The 22,431-nt window shown below is 39.6% G+C and overlaps 1 protein-coding gene across 7 annotated transcripts; it reads left to right on the forward strand.

The window, feature by feature from the left end:
* The first annotated feature begins 2,420 nt into the window (after nucleotides 1–2,420).
* On the forward strand, nucleotides 2,421–20,575 carry GYG2 (glycogenin 2). Of its 7 annotated transcripts, none has more exons than XM_082757204.1 (10): nucleotides 2,422–2,599; nucleotides 4,253–4,373; nucleotides 7,695–7,836; nucleotides 9,619–9,793; nucleotides 11,051–11,213; nucleotides 11,782–11,908; nucleotides 12,872–13,094; nucleotides 14,331–14,462; nucleotides 16,172–16,282; nucleotides 18,095–20,575. In XM_082757204.1, the coding sequence occupies exons 2-10, from the start codon at nucleotides 4,370–4,372 to the stop codon at nucleotides 18,254–18,256; spliced, it is 1,239 nt and encodes a 412-aa protein (XP_082613330.1). In that variant the 5' UTR covers nucleotides 2,422–2,599; nucleotides 4,253–4,369; the 3' UTR covers nucleotides 18,257–20,575. The 7 variants fall into 7 exon arrangements, with proteins under 7 accessions (XP_082613335.1, XP_082613330.1, XP_082613332.1 ...); XM_082757205.1 differs by lacking the exon at nucleotides 2,422–2,599 and adding an exon at nucleotides 3,346–3,404; XM_082757206.1 differs by lacking the exon at nucleotides 4,253–4,373 and having other exon boundaries at nucleotides 16,077–16,282; nucleotides 18,095–18,232.
* Nucleotides 20,576–22,431: the final 1,856 nt, after the last annotated feature.

Here is a 22,431-nt window from a genome sequence, read left to right on the forward strand (position 1 = left end):
TTTTGTAAAATAAAATACTATTTTGTCTACATTATATTTGAAATTGTTATGTTGCTGAGGAGCTTACCAAAATCTTTATTTTGATCCTAAAAGTAAGAAATTATAATGTACATCAATTTAAATACAGAAACACCTTGACAACACACAAAGGAATGAGTAATTCTGTGGCTATCACTTTCAACTTATGAATGGTAACATATTTTAATATGGTTTTCAAGGACACATGCTATTTCTTTAAAAAATACCAATTTTCCATGTTAATATTTATTAAAAAATGATATATGTTTTTCAAGCTAGACAAATTTTTGATTAACAAAATGTTACAACATTTTGTACTTTTGATGTCAGCTGCTTGTTAACAATAAAAATATGTATTTTCCTTCTTTCTCTTGAAAATTTTCAATAAACACATGCAGTGTTTTACCCAAGATGATGTGAGGTTTCTTTGTTTTGTTTGTTACTTTATAGAATATATGCTAGCTGGTACCTTTTATATCCAAGTTGATCTGTGACCTACTAAAGACTTTAGGGGAGAAAAAAGAAACAGCTTAAGAATCTTTTTTTTTTTTTTTTTTTTTTTTTTTTTTTTCAGGATGAGTGTCCATAGAAGGATTTATAGGCATTATTAAGAACATAATGATTTCTGCTTTTGAAATATTATTGCAAGGGATTTAAATTTGTTCATTGTATTTCTAAACCAATTTCTTACTCAGTAGAAGTTGTTTTTGTTATTATTAGTGAAAAATCAGATTTTATCACAGAGAATTTGAGCAACTACCATGAACTTGAATTAGACAAAACCCTGACCAAATGTTCACCTTCTGAAGTTCTTTGGTCAAATGACAGCAACATGCTACCAATATACTGGTGTGCAGGCACACTTTTCAGTGGTAATTTTCCTCTTAACTAGCATAATTATTCCATCAATTTGGTATTTATGTAGGGAAGCTCTAATATATTTAAATCTCAAGGGAAAGGAAGGAGTACAAACTAGTTTTTGGACCATCAGAGTTCTAGCTTGTATTTTTGGCTCTGCCATTTTAGGTCTAGCATATGCTATAAAAAATATTGCTGGTACCCAAGCAAAACAGAAAAACATCTGTAAACACAGCTTAAATGAACAAGAAATCGCTTTTGTTGATTATAAAGTCCCCTAATTGAAATAAATCTGCCAATAAAGGCATCTACAATAGCAATCTTGCTATTTGTAAGAATGGAGCTGGGGGTTGGCCTCTTCTCACAGGTACCTAGCAATAGGACTAGAGAGAATGTCTTCAAGTAGCGCCAAGGGAGGTTCAGGTTAGAAATGAGGAGACATTTCCTCTCAGAAAGAGCAGTCAGGCATTGGAATGGGTTGCCCAGGGAAGTGGTGGAGTCATTGTCCCTGGGGGTGTTCGTGGTGATTGGTTGGACATGGTGATTAGGGACATGGTTTAGTGGGTGACATTGGTGGTGGGGGTTTGGTTGGACCAGATGATCCTGGAGGTCTTTTCCAACCTTTGTGATTCTATGATTCTAACATTTAGGTAAGCTGTCTATGTAAGAAGATGATGAACACATTTCCTGAGATTTTTGTTTCTGTTGGAAAAATAAAGCTTCACTTCCTATGTATTTACGTCCTCTCTTCCTAGAACACCTCTGCCACTACTACTAGAGCAATGAAACCATCTCATTTAGGATACTTCCCATATGTGAGGGAACAAATGTTGCAACTTGGGCAGTCTCATAACTCATCAGTTATCAGATGCAAATTGCTGAAAATAAAGGTTTCCTATCTGAGTGGTACATGTACTTTCCTCAGTGACACAGTCACAAATCGCCATCCTTGGCTAAGTAATCAGTGATGTCCATAGAAAGCTTTGATGTAAAAATGTCTCTGCTGAACCAAATCAGCCTAAAATTACTTTGTAGAGATACTGGGTGACAGAATTAGACAGACAGTGTTCAGTTTGGAGCTACTGGCAGAAAAATGGGCTGTTTTGAATGTATGTTCATATGTAGATATGCGTATCTGACTGTGAGTAGCACCCTCTCTCTGAAGGCATGTAGCTGTAGACCGGGTGGCCAGTTAGCAGCACGTAGTTATCCACAGGGGCTACAATGGCTGCAGAGAAGCCGAGGGGAGCCAAGACCCTCACCGCACGGCCAACCCACGGCGATGCGGCGAATGCCATTTGGCTACCGCCGGTCACACCGGAGTCGCTGCCGTGGTTCGTTCTCTAAGTGCTCGTTTCTGTAGCCCGCGACCTTAACCCCCACGGACAGCCCTGTTTTCCCTCACAAGGCTGCACAGGAGGGCAGAAGAGGGCCGGGCCGGGCACAACGGGGCGGGAGCACCGCGCCGAGCCGAGCCGCCGGGGGGCGCCGGGCAGGTGCGAGGGCCGGGACCGGGGCCGGGACCGGGGTCGGGAGCGGCGCTTCGGGGCCACCCAGCGGGGCAGGGGGCGAGGGGGGAGCGGGACCGGGTCGGGACGTGCCAAGCCCCGCCGCTCACGCCGTTCGTCTGCGCAGGGAGCGCGGTCCAGCCGCCGCCTCCCCCCCCGGAGGCTCATTATCTGGGAGGCTAATCCCGGCCGGCCCCGCAGCCGCAGGATGTCCGGTGAGTACGGGCTCGGCCGGCCCGCCCGCCATTAGCGGCCCGGGGTGGGGATGGGGGGGAGAGGGGGGTCGCCATTTGGCGGGGGGCGAGCCGGGCGGGCTCCGTGCGGCGGCGGCAGGTGGAGCGGCCCCGCCGGCGGAGTCGCGACATGGCTGCGACATGGGGCTGCGGGGGGGGCTCGGCTCTGCCGGGGAGGGGTGGCGAAGCCTGCTAGGTGCGAGGTGCGGCGTCCTCTGCCTTGTGCTGCCCGGCGCTGGGTTCCCGGAGGTTACACGGATCACTCAAGCAATGACAAGTATTTCATTTTTCAAAGCTAAACGTGACTGTTTTACAGCCATTATTGTGCTTAATTGCATATTATAACATCGTTGCATTTGATTTTTCACAGAGATAGCTTACAGTCTATTGAGTAACGCAATTGCGGGTTCTCGAAGCGGAACCTAACTGTTCACCACCGAAAGATACTTAATAAAATGCGCTAAATGAGAAACAAGTCTCCTCTCTGTAGCCTTCCAAGATAAGCTGTAATCCTGCCTGGTAAAATTCAGTGTTGCTTTAACGATAAAGGATTTGGTTTGGGTCGGGCAGGGCTTTGTTAGACCCCAAGAAATGCTGCGCACCGCCAAACGGCAACGTGTGATCTGCATGGAGGCGCTGGCTGTGCCAGCACAGCGCCCATCGGTAACACGAGCATCTCCACTGCAGGACCCAGACCAAGGAAGCACGGGAATTCGTATCGCCAAGCCATCGCTTGATTGCTATGGCAGGAACCCTCTCTTTGCTGAAAATGTGCATAGTAATTTCTGTGGGTGGTCTGGCAAAGCCTTTCACAACGTTACTCATTCTACCTACTTGTGGCGAGATATGTCTCCCTGGTGCTGAGGCTCCAGTTGTCAGCTGGAGCCGAGCTTTCTGTGCCAGATGCTTCTGAAAATGGTTGTGGTAGGTCAGCGAAGCCAGGAGGCTGTGACTTTATCTCTGCAGTAAGCCTGACCCGCCTTTGGTCAAACATGCCTCTGAGGGAAGGTGCACAGGGACCTGGGTGTGGGAGGGGGGTAACAACACTACTATCACAGGAGATGAGGTGGGCAGGGGTGGCCATGGCCTTGTTGCTGCAGGTTTCAGAGCGGGCACAGACCTGAGCTGTAACGTGCTGACCCCACAGGGATCACATTTTTAGTGAAGGGATGAGAAAGGAACAGCAGATGGTAATGGGGAGGGATGTAAGAAAACAGCCAGTGTTGGTTAGCACACAAGACCGTACATATGGGGGACATAGCCAGCCTGTTGGAGATTTTTAGCTCTTCTATGTACTCTTATTCTTATGCGTGACAGCAACGTATTATTTAGAGTGTGCCTGCAGGAGAGTTGTAGCCTACAAGTCTCTGTCTCCCATGGCAGCTTTGGAGTGGGCAACTTGACAAATCTGTTACTCCAGGAGCCGCTGCTAGAGCACATTTATCCTTTCTCTGTCTGTCAGAAGACAAAAATATGTTTACAAAGCTATGTCTGTTGGGTTATGAAAGAAACTACTTAAACTTGTCTTAAAGCTGGCAGGTATGTGTTTCATTCAGTGCTTATTTTATGAGTAACTTCTGACTCTCACTGGAGTTTGTTCATTCTCTGTCTCCCCTTTTTCTGTGATCATCAAAGTGAGAACCGCTCAGTCTGCTTGCTGGTGCAGATTCCAAGGCTTTTCTGCAGCCCTAGAACTGGTTTTCAGGCCTGTTTAAGGATATTGCCCCTGGCAGTTTTGTCTGAGGCACTGCTATGAGTAAGTAGCATAAGAAGCTGGTGATCTTGACTAAAAAATCTGGAACATGTTGCGCATAAAATCACTCTGCCTATTGTAGTGATTCACATTAATTTTGCTATCTTTTCTGTGCTGCCATCTGCAGCTTGGGAGTGGTCTCTAAAATAACTCACCACAGTTATTTCCTTGGAAGTCTCTGGTTTCTGCTGAGAAACTTTTGCCAGTGCTGGCAATGGTGATTTCTAAACTTGCAACTTCATGTGCTGTGTGGTTGTCTAGATAAGATAAATCAGCAGTCATAAATTCATACAACGTAGTTTTAATGTGATTCTAATCATACTCTTACTTTTCTTATAATTTCCTGAGAGTCAATGATATCAGCCATAGGGTTTCACAGCTTGAAAACAATTTGCTTGAAAACTCAATACTCTTCACACTAGGTGTTTTCTGTGACAAATCCTATTGTCATTCAGCTCAAAGAACTGAAAATTATGCATAAAGCTGCCCTTGACACTTCTAAAAAAGAAAAAAAAAATCTAGTTGCAATGAATTTTAAGTACCAACACCCTTGGCTTTCAAACTTAAAGATCAAATATTGCTGCTCTTGCAGCTTGCAATCAGTGGGTGAAGCCCTGTGTAGATTAAATTAAAAGCAACATTATTCTTTCTTTAATTTAAATGGGAATTTTTGGCAGAGTTTATTTTCGTAGATCTTTATGCAAATCTTATCTGTAGTTTTGAGTTTTAAAAATAGAGTAATTATAGGGACAGATTTTCAAGGAATAGTCTAAACAGGGAAATTAAAGTAATGCTTTTTTTTTTTTTTTCCCCTTGAAAACATGGATTAAATGAAAGAACAAGTAATGATAAAGTCTTTTGATTTTAGCCCCCACCCGTGGATCTTTAACAGAGTAACTGATAGCTCTGCATCATTTTAGAATAGCTAGCATATGTTTCTGTTTGCATCAGTAACAGTTTAATGTTGTATGGTTTCAGCCAGTAGTTTGATTATCAATTTAATTACCTCTGTAATGGTTCACTATATTAAGAAGGCCATAAAATGTATCCCACAGCTGATTTGCAGGAGACAAAATTGGTTTCTTTACTTTGCTAAGCATTAGCCAAAGTTTCTTAGAAGCTGTATTCATTCAGCTGTTTGCCTACTTCTCGTTCTGACCACAGCTTTCGTCTGAGAGGTGCTGGCATGAAAGTATGTGTAAGATGTGGTAATTTGCCACACCAGCTTGCTGAACTCTTTGATGAGCAGCTTGTTTAGTTTTAGGTGCATTATATATGTAAATATTTGGTTTCTGTAGCTAAAAGAATTTGCAGAAGCAGTAAGGAGATTATGTGCTCGGTTTTATGGTTGTTATTTAAAATAGCGGTTTTAAGATTTAAACACCTACTCTTTTCACAGTTTGCTTTTTGTACTAGCCTACCCCCTACATTCTTCTCACTAGTTGTTTTATTACTTTTTTTGGCTGGAGATGCTTGTTGCCTAACACAAAAGTGCCTAAGTGCCTTTCTTTGCTGAGTCTTTTGAGTCTCTGTGTCTTTGGAGAATAATTTTATTGCTGAAGTGGCCTTCAGCTTTTTTTTTTTTTTTTTTTTTTTTGGTGTGTGTTGGTCATTATTATTTTTTTTGGGTGTGTGCTTGTATTTGTGTAACCTTTTGGAAAGCTGCAGCAGGGGCAGCTTACAACTGTCCTTCCAAACCTCTCCACGTAAGCCCCAGTTACTCGTTGTTTTTTGTGACACCCGTAACTTGCTTGAGCTGTTGTGATAACAGGAGGCTCAGGTGTTTCCACAGAGAAAGCTCCTTTTTACTTGGTTTGCTTCTGGGAATTGTGATTAACAAGGCTGTTGGAATTTGCTTAGCTGAGGGATCTGCAAGCTGGTTTACGTTTGGGTGGATAACTGAGTGTTTTGGCTAAGTTTGCCACTGCCGAAATTGTTGAGTGTTGTGGGGGCCTGTGGTGGTGTAGGAAGAGCGCGGTGTCTGTGCCTGCTGAGAGTTTGGGCCTGGCTGGTGATGGGGGGACAGACCAGCACACAGAGGGTCTGGGTTTCCCTCTGGGTTTGTATGACAGGGAAATGGAAGTGCTCAGCGTCTGAGGGCTCCGGCTGTGCTTCATGACACACCTCGATGCTAGGGCAGAGGCTTCAACCTGTGCATTTCGGCAGCCTCTTGAGGGCAATTGTTGGGTGCTCTGCGCTGGTTCTGCCAGATTCCTTCTGAGTGTCTCTCATGGATCCTGGAAACCATGTGGCATGGTGTTTTGTTTTGTTTTTTAATAGTTTATCACAATTGCTTGTCCCTAAAAATGATGGTGGTTTTATACGAGTAGTTCAGGACAAATTATTACTGAAGCTCTGTAGCTTAGTGGAATTTCCCTTGTCCTGTGTGACCCAGTTACCTTGTTCTGGTTAATGTTGCAGCCTAGAAAGCTGAGGTATTCCTTCATCTCTGAGGGATGCCCATCACATCACTGAATTTTTGGTTCTGGCTTGCCCCATAACCCCGATAATGTCTCTGTTGGAGGGCAGAGCTGAAGAAGCAGCAGCTGGTGTCGCAGGCCCAGTACCTTTACGAAACGTGCTCTAGTACCTTTACAAAACTGTGCAGGAGTGTAGCTTGCTTTCTTTTTTATTGTAACTTTTTTTTTTTATTCCATATGCCTTTTGACTCTGAGGAACACAACTAATTTTCTCAGAGTTGCTTAAGGTAAGGGAGCCTTAACTTTGGCGGGGCTGCCAACCTCAGCAGCAGTTCCTTTGCATATGTCAGTAGGTACCAGTTACTCAGCCAGCACCAGTTACACCAGTACAGAGGGAATAAAGTGAAGAATAATGCCTGGTAGGTTGATTTAGTGAGGTAATGGAAAGAAAGGTATTTCTGGTTTGTATTTAACTTTTTTTTTTCCTTAGCTTCGGCACTATATAAACAGGAAAACTTTCTTTATCAGTTGTATTGTTAGATACAATGTTATGTTAGATAAATGTACAATCTAAATATTTATAGATCAGCTTGTTTGATTTGTCATTAGGTTTAGGCAACGTGACCCAGAGAATTATTTGTTTAAGACTAGTCTGAAAACTTCCTACCTAGTATTATGTAAATCGGGAAAAAAAAAATCAGAAACATATATTCTGCAATGATGTTTATTGGATTTTCTATTCAGTTTTGTCCTCTGGGGGAATTTGGGCAAGAAAAGAGCTTATCACAGGAGCTGCAGGTTGTTATAAGCTATAGCCTGTTGGTTAGCTGGAGGAGGGAGATTGTAGAGCCAAAAGAGCTTATGTTAAAGCTGTAAAATGACTCTTCTGAATATTTGCTTGCAGTAACGGATCAAGCCTTTGTGACCCTCGCTACTGATGATGTTTATTGTCAAGGAGCTCTGGTTCTTGGACAGTCACTGAGGAACCATACGACATCTAGAAAATTGGCAGTGCTAATTACACCAGGTGTTTCCAGTGGGATGAGGTAAGAATTCATGTTGTTTTGGAGAGTGATAATATGGAAAAAATAAGAAGTAATGTGAAGGATTTTAATAGGCTTCCTGAGGGCTTCATGGTATTGTCTGTAGAATTTCCCACTTGGCCAGTGATTTCTGAGGGGAGTCCCAAATAATATCCATGATATGACTGTAAGCCTGGTAAGAATTCACTTGCAGAAATAGAGCTTGTGGCTGGAAGTTGATTCTCAAGCTCATAATTGGGAACGTTAGCCAAAAGTTTGGGAAGTAGGCTTTTAGTGTCTTGCTTTTGAGCCAAAATAAAGGTGGTATTGGTTTTGTTTTTTGCTTCCTCCAAGTGTTTTTTATTTTAGGGAGAGCAAGATACCTACCACCTCTGACATCAGAACTCTCCAAAGATATCAGTGGCTCAAATTCAGATGACTGATCTTAAACTATTAGCGCCCTGCTAACATGATGGGGAATACATTTCTTTCTGCCCTTTTTTAAATCGCTTTCCAGTTTGGGATGTGATTCTACAGGCACGACAGAACTGTGTGTACAGAAATCTCATTAGATCTGTTGAACTCTAGCCTTGATTTTTTGGAGGACTGTGTTAGTTGTTAAAAGGAACATGACATGCCACAACTACTCAAGCTCTTAATCCTGCTGTGGCTTAGGAAGTGTGCAAGCTCCCAATTTCTGTATGCCATTTGAAAGTATTAGCAATGCAGCTGGCTCAAGAAACATAATTTCCCTTTTTTTGCTCCTTTAGATATCCATAAATCTGTTTTTCCAGGATTTCTCTCACAGATAGGATCTGTGATAACAATGAAACCTTCCTGAATGACTTTTAAATACATTTGACAACTGGGTGGATGCTAAGTCTCAATTTTTTCATTTCTTCCTGCTCCCTCAATCTTCACTGGGACAAGACCCCCTACCTCCGCCTCCTCCCCCCCTTTTAAACCAAGGATAACATTTTTAAAAGTTTGTCACTGAACTATGTTTCTAGAAATCTGTATCTGCTCTTTATTCTTTCATAGTTAACTTCTGTCACTTGAAGATCAGGTGAGCAAAATCTAATGATTCTGAAATCTCGATAATCAGCACAGGCTTTTCTCTTTCTGTGTTTATATGACATCCAGGGCTTCGTAGTTAATAGTGTAATGTAAATAAATGAGCTGCTTAAAATACTTTTTTTTTTGTGCCTTGAAGGAAAATTAGCTACTTTGATATCACCTATTAAATTCATGTGAAAGAGATGCACAGAGAAAAGATGTTTTCCTGAAAGTCTCATTTGAGATGACTTACAGTAGTGAGCAAGCATATAACTTCTGTTTTAGAAGGTGCAATTTTGGAGCTGCTTTTGCTCAGGCATGATAGGTGCTACCAACTGCACTGACAGTGCCTGCCACACGTAACACAGTACGGTGCTGTTCCTTAGAGACGGTTGTGCAGGAGTGAAAGTTACTTTAATTTCTGTCAGTGTTTCTACAGGAGACTGAGTAACTAAAGTAAGGATTGTTTTCTCCTCCATGCAGCACCTGTCATTTCTGAGATGTGCTGGCATCCCAAAGTGGATGTGCTGCTCCCTTAGTGGAAGAAGCGCTGGTTTATGGCCTCGTATCTGTCACTTCAGCAGACTGTTTACAAGGACTTTGAACTTTTGATGTCGTTTTCTAACCAATCAATCTAACCTTTGTTACTGTCATAGTAAATGTGCTGTGTGTCACTATTTTCATGCCAGAAGTGGAGTCTGATGAACCTCCATAAATTTCCTTCTTTCCCTCCACTGCTTGCTCTGGTAGGTCTGTCCTGCGCAGCGTGTTCGATGAAGTCATCGAGGTGGATGCACTCGACAGTGCTGACTCGGTCCGGTTGGCTCTGTTGCAGAGGCCAGAACTGGGTGTAACCTTCACTAAGCTTCACTGCTGGACTCTTACTCATTATAGCAAATGTGTCTTCATGGATGCAGACACTTTGGTGAGTAGAGTAGGAGCTGTGGCAACGTTTTTGTCTGTCTTAAACAGCTGCTCTGGGTGTGGGATGCTTCCTCGTCTCGCAACCTAGTGGCCTACAAAGTGACCAGATTTGCTGGGGGACACATGGTCACAGAAGCTCCAGCTGGATGTTTGGCAGTGCTCACAGTTCTGCTCACTGCAGAGAAGTGGATCCTGTTTCTGAAAGTAGACTCAGGACTGTCCTCAAAAGATACAAACACACACTATGCAAATTGGCTTCTGACAGATGTTTAGAAGAGATCTCTTTCATACACTTCTGTTTGGACTTATTCTGGTCAGGGAGGCAGGCTCGTTATACAATGGAGGGGGGGGGGGAAAGCCAGAAACATTCATATTTTTTTCAGATGGAGATTAAAAAAGAAAAGACTAATTTTGGCAACAGTCATGCCTTTCTCTGCACTTAAGCACTTCATTTTGAGAGAGTGGAATGCATTTTGATTTAATAAGATTATAGTTGCATTAGAAACCAAATTAAATTATTATTCTCAGGGAGTGAGGGGAAAAGCGTATGATTTCCTGTTTAATGTTAAAGGAAGAAGGCAAGTATTTGGCTGTGTTTTTTAATTGAATTAAAAAAAAAAAAATAGTAATCGTTCTATTTTTCACAGTGGCTCCCTTGATGACTGTTATGGGTGGGGTGCAGGCATTCAGTGACTGCACAGCCGTCTTTCCACCAACTTTAATGCTGACCTGGGCCTTAACCCGATCGATTTTTCCCACTTCACTGTGAAGCTTTGAAACCAAACCAAAGCAAGACTGAGCTTAACATATATTAGAAAACCAGTAAAAAGAGGCGTTTTTTCTGCTACCCCTTTAGTCATCCTGTTGCTAAGTCAAATTGTTTGGATTCTCAGCTTTGTTGCAGTTACTGGGAACAATGGATTCTGAGAAAGTGAGCTAAGAAATAAGGAGACTACGTGTTTTCATGGTATGTTGTAATATTTAAAGGGACCTTTTGGAGGGTCTCTGAGGCTTATGAAGTAATTTCATAGGGTTTGCACTTTTATCAGAGAAGTCATGGGGAACCACAGTTAATGTTACCTTAGTATATTAAAAAAATAAGTGCTAGCCACAAACATGTTTGGCATTGTATCTCCTGTTATGCTATGCAATCTACATCCTTGGTAGAACTAAACTGAATTTGTTAGTACTGATTTAGCTACTCATGTTCCAGAAAAACATCTTCGGTAACAACTACTTTTCTACTACTGTCTCCAAGGTGCTTTGCAATGTTGATGAATTGTTTGATCGAGAAGAGTTTTCAGCAGCTCCGGATTCTGGCTGGCCTGACTGCTTTAATAGTGGTGTATTTGTGTTCCGACCATCTTTAAAAACTTACAACCTGCTGCTCCAGTTTGCTGCTGAACATGGCAGCTTTGACGGTAAGGCATAACAGAGGGGCAAGGAGTAAGAGTTGAAGTGCAAGAAATTAGATTCATTCTCAATAAGGCATTTTTTCTGTAGCTTCCATGCTGTCTGGCAGAATGGAGAAAGGCAGGAGTTCTCTAGGCTTTAAGTAATTATGTTTCCACAAAAATTTATGGTGTGGATCTTTGCCTCTTACACAGTATTTAGGACATGTTGACTTACTGCAGGCTGTGATTCCCAGAAAATTGTAATGAAGGGACATTGTGTCTGAGTCTCGCTCAGTAAGTTTTAATTTTGCTGTCTGGTTTAGGAGAGAGAAATATAGCTGATCTTCTGCTCTGAGGGAGACCAAAACCCCTTCCTACTCCTCTCTTCATATGTTCCAATAGGACTCCACTTACATTGAAATTGCATCAGAGTGGACCAGGTATTACTCACTTGCACCTGCTCATGTGGCCATTTTCTCAAGTCTAACCTGCAGTCCCGTGAACACACCAGTCTCACATCCATCCCTGGACACGAAATTTTGATGTAAATTTGCATGTTATACATTATGCTAATACTGTTTTATGTATGCTTTAGGGGGTGATCAAGGCTTGTTGAATAGCTTCTTCAGCAACTGGGCAACAGCAGATATTGGTAAACACTTACCTTTCATCTACAACTTAAGCAGCAGTGCTGTGTACACCTATGTTCCTGCTTTCAATCAGTAAGTAGTGACGCTTTTGGCTGATTATAAATCACTGTAGCTTGCTAGCAACAAATCATTTATTACAAGAAAGTGAGAGAATAATACTGGCATATTCTGTTAATTTAAATTACAGCAGTAAGAAATGACATATTTTGTAAAAATTGCATAATAGAAGCTTAAGAGCAATACAAAAGTTTCTTGTATCTATCTATGGGACAGATAGAGTCCCAGAGTTGGCTGCTTTGTCTCAAAAGTTGCTTCAGAAAAGCTTTTCCCAAATTTGGAAATAATTGAATTACTTCAACATTAGCTTCTGACAGCTTTATTTTAAATTTCTTCCCCTTTTTTCCAGTCAGTTCTATAGGAAATAGTTGGGATTTTTCTTTCTCTCTATTTTTTTTTTCTTAAAACAAAACAAACAAACAAAAAAAACGACATAGGCTCTTCCTTGAAACTGAATTTGTGCTGGTAATTATATTACCTCAGACAGTTCAGTTAGAGAATCTTTTCTGGCAAGAGGCAAGTTGCTTTTAAGATTTAGGGTGTCATGAATTACTGTTACAGTTGCATGAAGCATTCTTTTTGGGGAGTGAACTTAGGATGATGTTTTTATTAGTTATTTTCAAAATGAGATCAGTGTTAACCAATTCTGTTGATTTGGTGTTTGAAGTGGTATTTATTTGTGAACAGGGCATGGAGGAGGACTGGAAATGGGACTGCATTTGCACTTTCCTTCATGAATTTTTCTACTGGAATTAGCAGAGGGAAGCAAATGGCAGTGTAGCCTTTTGTTTACTGTATGCTATGTGAAATGCCTTAATCTAAAAAGATAAAAATGTTAATATATATACTCATACTGAATGTGTTGCTGTTAGAAAATGTCAAAATTACTTCACCAGTGAGAATAAGCATGTTACTTTAGCAATGTATATATGCTAAAATTATCTTTGATGTATAGACCTGTATGTTTAATTTCTACAGTTTTGGCAGAGATGCCAAAGTTGTTCACTTCTTGGGAGCAACAAAGCCCTGGAACTACAAATACAACCTTCAAACAAAGAGAGTTATGCATGATGGCACCACCTCTGGGTCTTTTCATCAGCTGTCATTTCTTGCCCTCTGGTGGAATATATACAGTGCCAGTATCCTGCCTTTGTTAGAAAAGCTTCAAAAGACAGAACAATCAGAATCTGAGGAACGCAAGGTAACTATCAAGGAGTTAGTGGGAATGTACTGAGTCACAGAAAAATTCTGAATACCGCCTTCTCCAGAGGAAAGAATTACGTGGGAGAACATCTGCTGATTGGCAATAGCAGTGACTGCTTCTACCGGCATCTAAACTAATAGTTTAGGAAGGACTTGGGGTACCGTGGCTTTACAAAGATTTCTCCCATTCCCCTTCTTAACTGAGGAGGAGTTTGTATGGCAACGTATGTAAATGCGTTCTGCAAATTAAACACAAAATATGGGACAAATTAGGCAGAGAAGGTGATCATCTGGCTATGAAACAGACTTCTGACTTCTTGAAGCTAAGCTGATTTAGACCATCACACTAGGCTTTGAGCTGTAGTAAAATCTACCTTTTCAGCCCTGCTTTTTAATTTGTTTTATGAGAGCTTTAAGAAATCAGATTTGCATAGGCAGAGTTAATAACATTTGGGATGTTATATAAGTTAGTTGTACATCATCAAGCATTTACTGAACTCTTTACTCGTTTTTTCATCAGAAGTACAGCAACGTATAGTTTTCATGAATAGAATAAAAATCTGTTGATAAACAGATGCTTTCTTGGAGACCTACATTATAAACTAATGAGTAGAAACTGCTCTAGGGAACCCGATTTGGCAGGGGGGTTGGACCCGATGATCTCTTGAGGTCCCTTCCAACCCCTACAATCCTGTGATTCTGTGAGTAGAAGGAAGATAAGATTTTTAATTTCATATCCAGATGTGACAATTTAAGTCACTTTTATGCATATATAAATATTTTCTTTTATGCTTTATAAATATTAAACTGTTAACCATCATTACATGAACTGCATAGTGCCATGTGATCAGTTGGACAATTATCATCAAAGCTCCAGAGAGGAATTTGGTTTATAAACGTCATGACAAATTGGAAAGCAGAGGAAGGAATGGGAAGGTTTTGATCTCATACTTCAATGCATTTTAATTTAAAAAAAATAAAAATAGGCAGTGAAGAAATAGTTCAACTGCAGTAACATTAAGATAAAAGGACGTGTTAGGTTTCCCTCCTGATGATGGCAGCATACTCTTTAGTTCATAAATCTAAATTGCAATATGCTCTGATACTGGGACCGCAAATTGTTTGACTTTATTAATTTCAATGCTGAAAACGTTAGAAGTGAAGCTATTGGAAATAAGGTATTGATTTCCTGCAAAATTTTATTTCAGTGACAGGATGTTCTTGTTTTTGTTAGCATACTTTCAATGGAGTTGAAATTACACTGAAAAAGGTTGAGCCTTCTGAGGCCAATTCGCTACAAATGCCTGTACCTCCAGAGCAGACGTATGAAATGACTTGTCCACCTGAGGAACTCAGTTTCGAAGTTGTAAGTGTGCTGTACATTCTCATATACAGTAACAAAGTAAAATGGTATGCTAAAATAAGATTTTGATTTAGGTTTCTGATCTGGGAGATTATAGCTTCTTCACTTTAGCTGTCACCATTGATTTTTTTTGCTTTCATAAGAAATAGTCTCAAGAATATTTTTCTTTAATCTTTAGTCATGTGTGCGTGACATACCTGGAGGCTGAAAGAGTTTGCATCGAGATTACATACTGAAAGTTGTTAGATTCCTTTTATTACATTTTATTAAGGACCTATGTTACTAAATTAATCTACTGAGTATTAATGTTCCTGTAAATAAATATTCTTAAAGCTAAAATCCTTTTATCCCTTTTGTGTAGATTTTTTTTTTTTTTTTTTTTTTTTTTTTTATCTCTGAAGTGCTGATTCAGAAAACTGTTCCTCAGATTTCAATGATTCAGGCAACAAGGAGTATTGTGCAAAGAATTCAGTGGTGATCACTGCAGAGGCCCTGGTATTTCTGTCACTCTTCATGTATTTGGGTATTTCTGTTGCACTGACTCTCCTTATTTCGTGCAGAAATGTGACTGGAGGTAATAGAATAACGTTTCTGCAGGTGTAAGTCACCGTGTGTGTATGATAAGCCATGCTATAGCACGGTACAATTAGGGGAAAATAAAATCGATGTTGTAATGTCTACTCTTGTGGACTATTTTCTGTTAAGGAAAAGACAGTTTTTATTATGTTCAGCACTTCAGACTATAGTTGCTCCATAAAATAAAGCTGTAGTCTTCCCTTCTTTCTTTTCCACTCTTTTCCAGTGTGGAAGTGCTGAAGGAAAACTGCAAACATTCCAGTCTTACAACTTAAGAATGATTCTTTTAGCAAGAATGTTTTACCTTGTGTCTGATGCATCTGACCATTGGAAATGCTGAAATTAAATAGGGAATACATTTTCCAGATGCTCTTTTGGGGTGAAAAAATAACAATGTTTACTTAAATTCAAATGTGAATTACACTATTTTATTTTTTTAAATTACAATAGAGTAAGATTGGTTTATGGGAAGACTGTATTAATTTGAAGTGAACAATCTGATTCTCTTCTTAGTTAGGAACACCATCATTCCATTTTATGTTGCTTAGCTTCAGTAGTCTTGTGAGTGTTTTGCTTTTGGCAAAAGAGACCCCAGAGTGGGGGCTGTCTCCTCATTTGTGTTTCAATGAGTGGCAAAGGCAAATATTTGGGGAAATATTTTTGGGGCAGCCTGTTTTATTTCTGTTTTGGAATACATTGTTCTGTTCTCATTCTGTGCATATAAAAAGCTTGAGTTACAGAGCAGGCTGGAATCCTAAAATGAGATTTGTTTCACATTTAAGTTTGGCCTTATGAATGTGGACATCTACTGTGAGCTAGTTTTCCAGGCTCTTTCGGTAGTCTCTGAAAAGTGTCAGCCACTCTTGAAACAATCTTAGGATGAGATGAGCTGCCCTCTGGAGGTACTTATCCTGGATTGATTATAGTAGGAGCTTAGATTCGGTGCCATTTTGATAGCTAAAGCTGGGTGAGATTAATTTTGTCCTTGTTGATAATATTTCATGATGTTTCCTCCCATCCATTGCTTTTCTCTATCCCAAGACTGAAATCCGCTTGTATTGTATGCATTCTCATGATAAGGAGACTGTGGGGAAAAAACTTGTTCTCCTAATAAAACCTCAGTGGTTGTATTTTAGCAACCTGTATGTGAAGTTGAACAATGCGGTTCTAACGTCCATCCCTCTGAGCCTGACAGACCTTCAGAACAACTTACTTCTCATCCTGCATTTCAGGAAACCTCAGAACTGGTACACGTAGCTTTCTGCATTGCAGTTTGGTTGATAATTGCATGCATGTCTTTGCTGCCAGCATCATTTTGGAAAATATCTACTAACAATGTGTACAATGTGTAAAAATATTTCATCTATGTAATTAATTTCTTAACCTCTTCCAATACTGGCGTATGATCCCATTTTAGCAGTTATACTTGTAATTTTTAAGTGTATATTTTTCAGTGCCAGCTTGTAACTGTCCAATAACATAATCATCAATGTTTTTTGTCATGTTTTGTTTGTTCTTTTCACCTGCTGAAGTGATGTTTCCAAGCAAGTGGAAGGTGATGTACTGCAAGTCAGGCACAGAGCCTGAGCTACAAGGCTGTGCGATCTTGCACTGCGTTTATCTGTGGGCAGTGTGACAGCAGTACCGAATTTGGCAATAGTGGAGTGACAGGGTGTCAAGGAGTTGGATCTTGTGAGGTGCACAGCACGGACATTTTCCTACAGAGGAAAATGGGTAGATTGTCACTAAGGTGACATTTTTTAAGACTAAGAAACAACTTGGTAAGAGAAATTGTAGCTTCTGTGCAGTGAGGGTGTTTGGGCCCTAGCTAATTATGAAAACATGTTGATTCCTGTTCAGCTGTTAACTTATCCAAGGCTGTTGGTAATTTTTGCTAAAGGTTTTAATAATAATAATAATAATTAAAAAAAAAAAAAAAACAAAAAACCACAAAGGAATCTCCTTGCATTACTGTAGATATGTATATACATAACCTAAGAATTAAATAGCATGAATTAAATATGCATATTTGCATGTATATGGAGCAAGCATGCACTTCAGAGCGTTTATTGATCTTTAAAGTCACGTACAGATTTGGTCCCAGGCAAGGATACGTAGGAAGAGTGCAGTTAACTTGAGTATATAGTTTCATGTTGGCTGTGCCAAATACCTTACCAGGTCTGTGGGTGCAAGTCTTGTGTAAGTCCTGTGCCCCAAACTGGTAGATATAATGGCAATTCCAGGGCACTTAGTCGGTTTAAGCCTAATATCTCACTAATTCCAGTTAATCAGTCCTATTCTAAAGCATGTTTATAACTGAATAGGTGAGGGCTTCACTGGAAGCCTGTTCTGGTTGGTTTTAACTTTGTTTATAACATGAGATGAGTTGTTTGCCCCTGAGCCTCTTGGAATAGTACTGAAAGCAGATTTTCAATACCTGTCTTTATTAGCCTTTGTTGTATTTCTTCTTTATTACTGGTTATAATTGTTGGGATGTTCTACTTTTACTAACATTGGTCAGTCACATACATGTTTTTTCTTTTATTTGGTTGAAATTATCACTAATAATATATCTTACTTTTCTGCACCTGTGAAAACTTGATCTTGAACCATGATTCAGAATTTTTTAATGTCATTCCAACTTAGTCTCACATAAATATCAGTCTCCTGAATTAATTTAACACGTGGTTCATGTCTGATAAATAACACTAATCTCACTGAAGATGCAATAAAATTCTTGGCCAAAATGTTCCAAAAGGAACTTAGGCCCGTATGAGAGCCCCGTGATGAAATCTCATTGTATTGTTGCTGAGCGTGCCAAGCTTTGAGTTAAGAGAAGCAAAATAACTGCTTGGTGTGTTCACAGATGCTAAGACAACGAGATCACGTTATCAAACCAAGCATGAGTGTTTAAATACTGTTTGTTTTTTGTTTGTTTGCTTGCATGTTTTAACTGCAACTGTGTAAAGCAGGAATTTGACTTTCAAGTATTAACTTCACAGCACTGAAATAAGAACAATCAAATAACTGTTTTCCTACTGTTGTGCTTCTTCCTGCAGAATGAGGTTACACATTCTGTTTCAGAGCTCTCAATTCACCTCAAACCAGAAGAACCAAATCCTGAAGATGAACGGAGAAAATGGGAGGAAGGGCGTATGGACTATATGGGAAAAGATGCTTTTGAACATATAAAAAAGAAACTGGACACATTTTTACTTTAAGATGAAGTGAACTGTAATGACCGTCATGATCTCTTTCTTCTATAAAAGCAACCTTGAGCATTTGGTTATCTTCGTAGTTTATTTGACACCAAAGTTGAGGGAAGATTAACAGATAGAGACTCCTGTTTGTTTTGTGTTTTTTAACAGTTACGTGTGCCTTATCTTTATTGTTCTCCAATAGTGCCTTCTGAGGTGTAATGAATGATACCTTCTGAGTCTGAAACTGTTCCCCATTTAGTATGGTGCAGGAACAGTCATGAGTAAAATATGTTGGAAGTTGAGATTATTTCAGAGTACTTTTATCTCTTAGAAGAGGCTTCAAAAACTTTTAAAATGAAGACCTTTCTCTTGAAAGCAAATTAACAAGTCCCAGGGCAACCATGGTGTAGATTTCAATTTGGGAGAAAAGTGAGATGAAATCGTGGCCTCGTACGAGTCTATAACTAAACTTTTTCATTTAAGTATAATTAGGTTTAGAGTACATTCAGACTTTGTCAGAGATCTCTAGTGGATATTCTGCCTGTTTTATATGGAAACTGCTCAGGTACCAGTGTGATGAAGAGTAGTCTTAAGGTAAGGATAATGTATGTTAACCTTTTATGTTCTTGCTATAGGATACTGGTTTTTGTTTGTTTTAATATACGTTAGCTTTACTTGTGTGTTCAGAGTTGCATAGTTAGAGGAAGAAATGCTGACTGACACTATGGTATAAACCTTCTGGTGCTTCATATTACTTTGTTTACAGTACTCCAGACTGCAGCTGACAGAGGCATTCTTCTCATTTAGCATAGTTGCTCCAGTTTGAATGAAATTGAAAACACAATTAGTACTTGTTGTAGTAAATAGGCCTTTTAAGGATCTTGCAAACAATAGCTCTATGTTGGAACTAATAAATCTGAGTGGAGTTCCAGAAAAATGTATTGATGAGACTCCTTTATGTTAAGTAAGGGGATTGCTTTGTGAATTTGGGTATTTAAATGTGACTAATCATGGCAAGTTTGTTTTAACAAACAAGAAAAAAAGAAACACTTTGAAAGAAAGAAGCTTGTCAGGCATGCTAATATGATAACATATTCAGCAGCATTATAAATAACTGTGTCAAATCTTAGAATGAGAATTCTGCTGTGCTGATGTGGGACCTGAGACATGTTTCAGTCTTAATCTGTCACCAATTTTGGTACAGATAAACCTAATGAAATAATTCAGGGGTTTTGTTTAAAAGACAGTGGAACAAAGTTACACAGCAGAGGGATTACCATAGATGCTAGTGAAGGAAAAAGAGGGGTAAAAGGGAAGGAAATGGTGTTTTCTTTTTCTTCTGCCAAAAAGGATGGGAAGAGGGGGGATAACTTGCATAAATTAGGAAAGGAATGAAAGAGTAAAAAGATTCATTAAAGGAAGAAAAGTGATTTTTGAGTATTTTAGAATTACACTATTGCAAACATTAGGTAATAGTTACTTCTACTTTTGTGGGCTATTTCCAGTTTTATCTAGTTCTTTTTCTCATTTATTCTCAGTATTCAGAATATGGGAATTGTGGGTCTCTGTCTTTGGTGGGTCTGTTGAAGTCAAACTCCTAGTCCAAGTTAGGTGTTTAAGGTCTCTGAAGTTGAAGAGAGAGATGTCCAGAAGATAAGTCTCTCCACTGATCATAAAGGGACCCTTGACAACTTGCCTTCCCATGGCAGGTAACCTTCACACGTTAACGCAGGCAGGCCATTTCTGCATCTTGTTTTGTATGGCCCAGCACAGCACTATCTGGAGATTATGTAGTGTACTGAATGTATTCACGTGGCGTTTGATATACTGATCTCTTTCTTAGTCACAAGTTACTTGTGCACTTCTGAAAAAGTACTCCATTTTATAATTATTTTACTGTTATTGCTAATAAAATGTAAAACAGTTTTTGAAAACTCTATATAACAGTAGTCAGCAACGCAAACTCGTGCTTCATGCAGCTGTACTACGTTAACTACTAGATCTCAGTGGGAGCATTAATTAGATTATGGGAGAAATTACTGATGTGAAATCAGTAATCGAACAGTTTCAAAATAGGCATATCGATGTAGTAAAAGGAGCTGTTATGGAATACATCTGAAAGTGTTAAGATGTAAAATGGTATTGTGTGTGGATTATACAGTGTTTTGCAAAGAAATGTAGCAGACTAATGTCATGAAAATAAAGCAGAAATGGAGAGTACCTGTGAAGTCATGTGCTCATCAGATGATGCATGGTTAAAGATTGTTTATGTTGTGCCAGGGGGTGCTGTTTGTGACTGACTGCTTACTTTGTTTTCCTTTCATCTTATTAAATTGCTTTTGAGACATTAGTGCTGCCAGCTGAGCAGAATTAAAAGGTGTGAGTTACAATTATTTCTATAGGCATACATAATTATAAGCTTAGAATCTCTCTTGAATTAACACAACAGTAGTTGGGTTATTGTGTTTCACAGAAAAAAATATAGCTGCTGTTAAAAACCTTGCCCAAGTTTTTGTGCATTAAGTCTTCACACACAAAACGTTGAAACAGTTACAAGTGTTGTGGTATCTTGGTGGGTTCTAGCTCCCTACTGCTGTCACCAGAGTGTGAGAAGGGACAGTCTTTTCAGTTTATCCAGAATTTGCATGTGCTGTATTTTGGGCAGTATCCTTTGATCTTTGTGGACATCACTGTGAAATTGTGGGGCCACAAGCAGGTTTGGAGGGTGTTCTGTGCAGCATGTTGTCGTGAACCACAGGGTTTGCTAAGTCAAGGCATTGCTTGGAAATAAACCAAGCCTCACCCAGAATTTCTTCCATATTAAGATATGATGTAGCTCCAGGTACTTTTAGGGTAAAGAAAGTCAGGAAAAATAGACTTTCTGATAGCACCACTCATCCCTGAACAAGACACATTTTCACTTTAGAAACTTGGAAAGGTGCTGTAGAACCAGCACTCTGTCTCGATGAAATGCTAAGGGAAAAGATGACATATTAGATTAAGAGATCTCTGGTGGTTTTAATTAATGTCTGGTGTGTGTGTGGTGGGTGTCAGTGAGGGTTTTGCCAGCATTGTTTAAGCCCTGGTGACCAGTGAAGCAGCTGTAAGGATTTTGAAAGGCCAAACTCTGACCTATTGCTGTGTGGCAGACTTGGCATTTCAAGTGGACAGCTTGTGTTTGAGTCACAATATGCTGTCTCCTCTGCTATCATGGGCTTAGTTATTTACAGCAGAACCTAGGAGGGTAGTTTCATTTGCAATACAATAGTTTTATTGGGTGCTCTTCATTTAAAAACAGGAGATACTGTGGGTGTGCCATAAGGAAAATTCTTGAAAATCTTAGACGAGTGGGTTAATGCACTTCCCAAGCTTAAGGGAAAAGGAGATTGTTGTTCTTGAAATGTCCCTTCTTACTGTACTGCCTGGTGTCTTGTGAGGACCTTGCATTTGGTTGTTCTGGGAAAGAAGAGTTTTGTCTCTGTAGTTCAGCCTGCTCACACCAGTTATGTTTTGTAAGGCTGATATTTGGGAAAAGAAAAGAAAAAGAGCCTCTTTATTTTTCTGCCTTTATATTTTCTTGTCCCTGAACGTGAGACTGGGTTATTAGCAGGTGGCTTTATATATGTACATGCTTCTGAAAATGTCTGCAGCATGCCTATTTATTCTGTGATGGCTTCTGTTGCTTTACTAAGCTAAACTGTTTTTGATTCATCTGACTGAAAATAACATGAGAGGGACCTGTTTTCTCTTAATTAATACTGTTAGAACGATTTTACCATTCCTTAAAAGTATTTAGCTCAGTGTATGAGAAAAAGTCATATCTGTTTCCTTTTTTCCACAGTTTTCACTATTATGAGGTTTGATTATTTTTAAATCAGCCCTATAAATGAGATAAAATGGCTAGCAGTCAACTCTAAATAGCCTGCAAAAAGGCATGTCAGTTAATACTTCTCATTGGAATACCGTGCATTTTCAGTGTGTGGGCTGCAAAATGCTTCAGCTGAAAGTCTGTTCATCCTGAGCTGTCTGGCTCATGAACAAGTAGTTTATGTGGTGCTGAGTTACAAGGGGCAACGCTCAAGGAGTTTGTTACCTCCTGGTATAAATTTTGCACTTTTAATAATTGCATATCATGATTTCAGCAAAGGTATTTAAAAATAATAAGTTACATATAACATTATAAATCATTATAAAAA

The sequence above is a fragment of the Aythya marila genome (genome assembly GCF_965140915.1).
Source record: "Aythya marila genome assembly, chromosome: 1".
NCBI lineage: Eukaryota > Metazoa > Chordata > Aves > Anseriformes > Anatidae > Aythya > Aythya marila.